Source organism: Theropithecus gelada, unplaced genomic scaffold (assembly GCF_003255815.1).
Source record: "Theropithecus gelada isolate Dixy unplaced genomic scaffold, Tgel_1.0 HiC_scaffold_2369, whole genome shotgun sequence".
In the NCBI taxonomy this organism is placed as follows: domain Eukaryota; kingdom Metazoa; phylum Chordata; class Mammalia; order Primates; family Cercopithecidae; genus Theropithecus; species Theropithecus gelada.
The window spans coordinates 1-5,760 of record NW_020258830.1 but is presented as its reverse complement, the minus strand read 5'-3'; the positions used below and the strand labels follow the sequence as shown (position 1 = coordinate 5,760).

At 41.1% G+C, this 5,760-nt stretch overlaps 1 protein-coding gene across 1 annotated transcript; it reads right to left on the bottom strand.

Annotated features, from left to right (window-relative positions):
• Positions 1-7: 7 nt before the first annotated feature.
• On the bottom strand, positions 8-257 carry LOC112617543 (keratin-associated protein 4-11-like; the record flags this gene model as incomplete). The annotated part of the gene is made up of 1 exon (XM_025374295.1): positions 8-257. A coding segment is annotated over exon 1 (250 nt), but the record flags the coding sequence as incomplete, so codon positions are not given.
• Positions 258-5,760: the final 5,503 nt, after the last annotated feature.

The window sequence follows — 5,760 nt, the reverse complement described above, 5'->3', positions numbered from 1 at the left end:
CTGCAGCAGCTGGACACACAGCAGCTGGGGCGGCAGCAGCTGGAGATGCAGCAGCTGGGGCGGCAGCAGGTGGGCTGGCAGCACACAGACTGGCAGCACTGGGGCCTGCAGCAGCTGGACACACAGCAGCTGGGACGACAGCATGTGGTCCTGCAGCAGGTGGTCTGACAGCAGCTGGGGCTGCAGCAGGACTCCTGGCAGAGGTCTTGGCCACAGCCCTGGTCAGAGCACACAGAGCCACAACAGGAGTTGACCATGGTGTCAGAGGGTGAAGGATCTACTTGGGTTTCCAGGAGAGTGAAGTTCTTGTGTTTGGAAGTCTCCTGGGTCCATATCCCCTTTATACTCTCCTGAAGGCTCATTGCCACCATGTCATTATTTCCTTGTTATTATTTACCTGCTGGAAAAATTCATCATGTAATTACATAATTGTGTGTGTCCAGTTAAATACTCCAAAACTGAGAAAATAACCCATTTCCTTTTCCTGCTGTGCTCCTGCGTTTCCTTTGGAAATGCTCGTCATATTTCTTTCTTAGTGAGGGGTCACCTTTGTCCCTGGTCTATGCTGTGTCTTTTACAAAGCATCTTTTACTGGTCACAGGACTCTCTGACATTTTGTTTTTAATTGTGACTCTCCCTCCTACCTGTCGATTGCTGTCTGCAAATCATGGGGGACGATTTTTATAATGTGAATGTATCTTGTGTTGTCCAAGAATGTCCTGGTCAGGTGAAATGTTGGAAAGTGATTAGAAGGTAGGACTCATCTGGGGAAGGAAGTCCCATCTGTAATGAAGATGACTCTGATCCCGTGTGTGCATCTTGGATGGTGGGGTAGATGGTCAGATTCCAACAAGTTCTAAATTCTTTGTCAGATCTTATTCCACAGCCTCCAGCGAAAGTACTTACCCATGACTCACTGCCTTTAAAGGGTAAAAACACATTTTGCTGTATGTCTTACAGTATAGGCATTAAGAGTAGGAAGTTTTTAATTACCTTTTCTTTTTGTTTTGTTTGTTTGTTTGTTTGTTTGTTTTTGACAGAGTCTCACTCTGGAGTATAGTGGCATGATTTTGGCTCACTGCAACCTCCACCTCCTGGGTTCAAGCGATTCCTCTGCCTCAGCCTTCCTAGTAACTGGGACTACAGGTGTGCGCCACCACACCCAGCTGACTTTTGTACTCTTAGTAGAGACAGGATTTCACCATGTTGGCCAAGATGGTCTGGATCTTTTGACCTTGTGATCCGCCCGCCTTGGCCTCCCAAAGTGTTGGGATTGCAGGCGTGAGCCACCGTGCCCAGCCTGATTAATCTTTGATCATCAAAATTGCATGATGGGTTTTTCATTTACAAAAGCATTTGTTATATATAAAGAATATTTAGAATTATTAAGGCTTCAATAACATGCATCCAAGATGTTCTACTGGGTACTCTGGGTGTAGAACAGACAAACCCTCACCTTTTTCTTGCAGGTACTTGCATAAGACACTTAGATAGGAAATAGAGTTCAGCAGAAATGAAAAGAATTACAATTATTTTCATTAAATAACTAAAATAAAAAATGTATAGTATGTGGATAAGTTTCATACACCCTCAGGGTATGTATATTACTTGTGAAGTATTGATTACATAGGAGGCATTGTATCAAATATCTTATATTTGTTTCATTTTCATGCTTGAATACGACCTTATGAACTAGTTTATATTCTTATTAGTCTTTTAGGGGAATAGTCAAAAGAAGCATTAAAAAGTTAAAGCAAACAAACAGAAAACTTGTCCAAGATTAAAGAGAAAGCCTAGTATGTCTTAGCGTAGCCAAGACAGCGGTAAAGAATAAAATTTGCTAAGCTTGCAGAAACTGTTTTATCTTTGGAACGTTTCATCTTTTTTATCCACTCTGCACACTCCTACTCATGTGTCAAGACTCAGTTAAAATATTTCCTCCTCAATAATATCTTTCTTGATAAGCTAACCCATTCATGTATCACTATTTCCTGCCTTGTGCTCATAATTTGATACATTCTACTGTATCATAGTCATTTACTCCTGTCATTCCACCACGTGCAATGCAAATACCCTGAAGCCATGGGCTATGGCATTTATTCTTATTACTATGATACTCAGCACAGAGAACACTGGTGGTAAATATTTGTTGAGTGAATGAAGGCTTTTTGATGACATAGAGTCATATAAGGTCCTTTAAAAATGTACATATCTTTTGACTTCTGGATAAAAGAGAGGAAAGCATTCCAAACAAAGAGATCATAGTTTCATTTCAGGAAGACTAAACTCATTTATGTGATAGGTAACATGTCACCTGATAAACAACCTATGTGGAAAGTTGTGGAAGTTAACAGTCAATTTGTAGAATGAGACTTGTTTATAGATAACCAGGACTACAGTGTTTAACATGCATGCCTATATTCACACAGTAAAAAGACAGGAAGGAGGTAAACACCAAATGGTAGGACTGATTCTCCTTTACCTCCTGACTTCCTCGTTTTACTCTTATTAATTGAAATAACTATTATTTCCAGTTTGATATCAGCCAGCCAAAAATATTTGCTGATCATCTGTTGTCTTAGCTTAAATTCTACCCAATGCCAACCTTGAGAAAAAGACTTGAGTGCACATAATTTATCTGGGGGATGATCCCAGGAAGCACAAGTGAGGAAATGGTGAAAGTAAGACAGGAAAGGTAGAAAATCCCAAGAATGTTTGTGTTAATGGTAGGGCCCCCACTGTGGGCAGCTGGGGACGAACACCGGGGAAAGGCCTGAAGCTGGAGGCACTTGGCCACCATGATTGCACACCTACAAAATCCTGGAGAGTCAGCTGGGTATTAGTATTAATCATGAGATCAGATAAAATACAAACTTATACTAACTTGTAGACTTTTTATACACTAGCAATAATTCTTTCTAAAATTTAATGGAGAGAAATCACACACTGGGGCCTACTGTGGAGTGTGGATGTGGGGGAGGGATAGTATTTGGAGAAATACCTAACGTAAATGACGAGTTAATGGGTGCAGCACACCAGCATGGCACATGTATACATATGTAACCAAGCTGCACGTTGTGCACATGTACCCTAGAACTTAAAGTATAATAAAAAAAAAAGAAAAATGTGCTCACAATTCTCAAGAGTAAATAGAAAAATATGTAAATAAATCTGCCAAGCCTATATGAAGGAAAGTGTTAACATTTCCTGAAAGATATAAAATAATGTTTGAATAAATGTCAGAACAAGTGAGGTGCAACCAAAACCAGGTTTTCAAATAAATACATACATGTGTTACACATGCATTTAATGAGGTTGTATCTCAATTTGTAACATTAGGTATTGAATGGAATCAGCAAAGACCATGATGGGAAACTTACTTTTGGTCACATTCTTTCGTATCGTCTAAATGTTTAAAGAGCATATATTTATGTGTAAATGATACAAAAATCCTTAGAAAATAATAAATATGATTTATAAAAATTCACAATTTTTTCTACAGATTCTGTTAAATATATTTTCTGCTCTTTTGGTTACATTCTTATTTCTTTCATGAACTAAAATATTAAAAGTACATTTCAGTCAGTCATCTGAGCTCTCAAATTAGCTATCATGAATTTCACATTGTTCTGGGGGACAGGCTGCATTCCCCAGGAAGCAGACACTGAGATGGAGAGCAACATGCAGGAGGTTTATTGACACATGTTCTTGGGATTAACACTGGGGAGAGGAGGGGAGGGAAGGGGAGGGAAAGGGAGGAGAGGAGGGCGGGGGGAGGCAAGGGGAAAGGGAAGGAAAGGGAAAGGGTAGAGGAAACTGAAGGAAAGGGAAAGGGAAGGGGAAAGGAAAGGAAAGGGAAAGGGAAGGGAAGGAAAGGGAAAGGAAGGGAAAGGAACGGATGCGAAGGGAAGGGAAGGGAAGGGAAGGGAAGGGAAGGGAAAGGAAATGGAGAGAAAGATCAGTGTTGACACTAAGATAAATGAAACTGCAGGGCAATCTCAGTGGAAGTCTCAGACGAACCTACAGGGAGTTCTGGAGATGAGATGACCCACTAAAGGCATCCCTAGTTGGGGAGAAATGCGAGTCTTTATAGTTCCATCCTAAAAACTGGGCATGACTTTGGACGAAAAGAAACAAAAATCAGTCTCCAGCATACCTATGAGTTTTCACCAGGTGTGCTTCCTTCATTTCCATCACCTGCCTGGCCCTGAAGGTGGTCCCCTCTACATGGCAGCATGAACTCCCCACTGAAACTCTGCCAGTCAGAATGAAGCACATCCACTGTGTTTGTGTTGAGGTTTCATTGCACATGACTCAGTAAAAAATACATGGACTATGCTAAATCACCTATTAGCTGCTTTTACTGGCAAAAAGAAGAAGAAGAAGGAGAAGGAGAAGAAGAAGAAATTGAAAGACAGTCTTTTAAAAGATCACAGCTCTCTTCACAATAGTAAAGACATGGAATCAGTCTAGGTGCCCATCAATAGTGCATTGGATAAAGAACATGTGACATCTTCACACCGTGGAATACTACACAGCCATAAAAAAGAATGAAATTATGTCCTTTGCAGCAACATGGAGGTGGCTGGAGGACATTATCTTAAGCAAATTATCCCAGGAACAGAAAACCAATATTGCATGTTCTCACTTACAAATGGAAGCTAAACATTGGGTACACATGGACACAAAGATGAGAACAATTGGGGACTCCAAAAGGGGGGAGAGAGGGAGAAAGAAAGGGCTAAAAATGACCCATTGCTCACTACCTGGTGACAGAATCATTTGTACCCCAAACCTCAGCATCACACAACATGTAACAAATATGAATATGTACTCTTTGATTCTAAAATAAAAGTTGAAATTGTTTTTTAAAAGAGAATGAATTGTGTTCAATCTTTCCAGAACGTTTCCCCTGTTGTTACATTCATGGATATTTCATGACTTCAGCTTCACTCTTTTTGTCTAAAGACTACAAAATGACTAACTGATTTGACTAAACCTGAAAAGACTTTTCTAGAAAAAAACTAGGCAGTGATCGATGTCAGTTGACCTCTGTTGGAAGTTTGACTAATCTGTGCTGTCTGCCCTACAAGAGTTGTTAAATGTAATCACCCAGAACCCAAATATAAACCCCTTTTTAAAAAGAGAATAACAGCCATATTCAGTTTTCGATGCCAATAGAATAGAGGTTTATTTTGGTATATGGAAATAACAAGGTGCAAAAAGGTTTGCGAAAGACTTTAAGAGAGAGACTTCACTGGACTTCAAGGTCGGAGGCATTAAGATCTGTGGCCCTACAAATGATGGAGGCAGTCTTCAAATTCCTTAGGCACGATGAATAAATGTCCTGAAGTCAAAGAGTTAGGGGGATGTTGGAGGGCAATTTGTCAATTTATTAGGAGATTGTCAATGAATTCATTTGGAAGGCAGGGAGTCTGGACAAAAGGTAGAATGAAAATACAGAATTTCTAAGGATGAGGCTTGCTTATGGGACACATGTTTGAAAAGAGAGCCCTCATCTGTAGGAAAGGAGGTAATAAGGAACTGGTGTGTTCATGGCAGAGCTTTAGCAGCAAGAGGAGGCACAGCACAAGGGGCGGGGGCAGGTGGAGATGACACAGGTTGGGCGATAGCAAGTGGTGTGGCAGGAGACTCGGCCACAGACTGGACGCAGGCAGCAGCAGGGGCGGCAGCAGCTGGATTCACAGCAAGAGGGGCGGCAGCAGCTGGAGATGCAGCAGCTGGGGCGGCAGCAGGTGG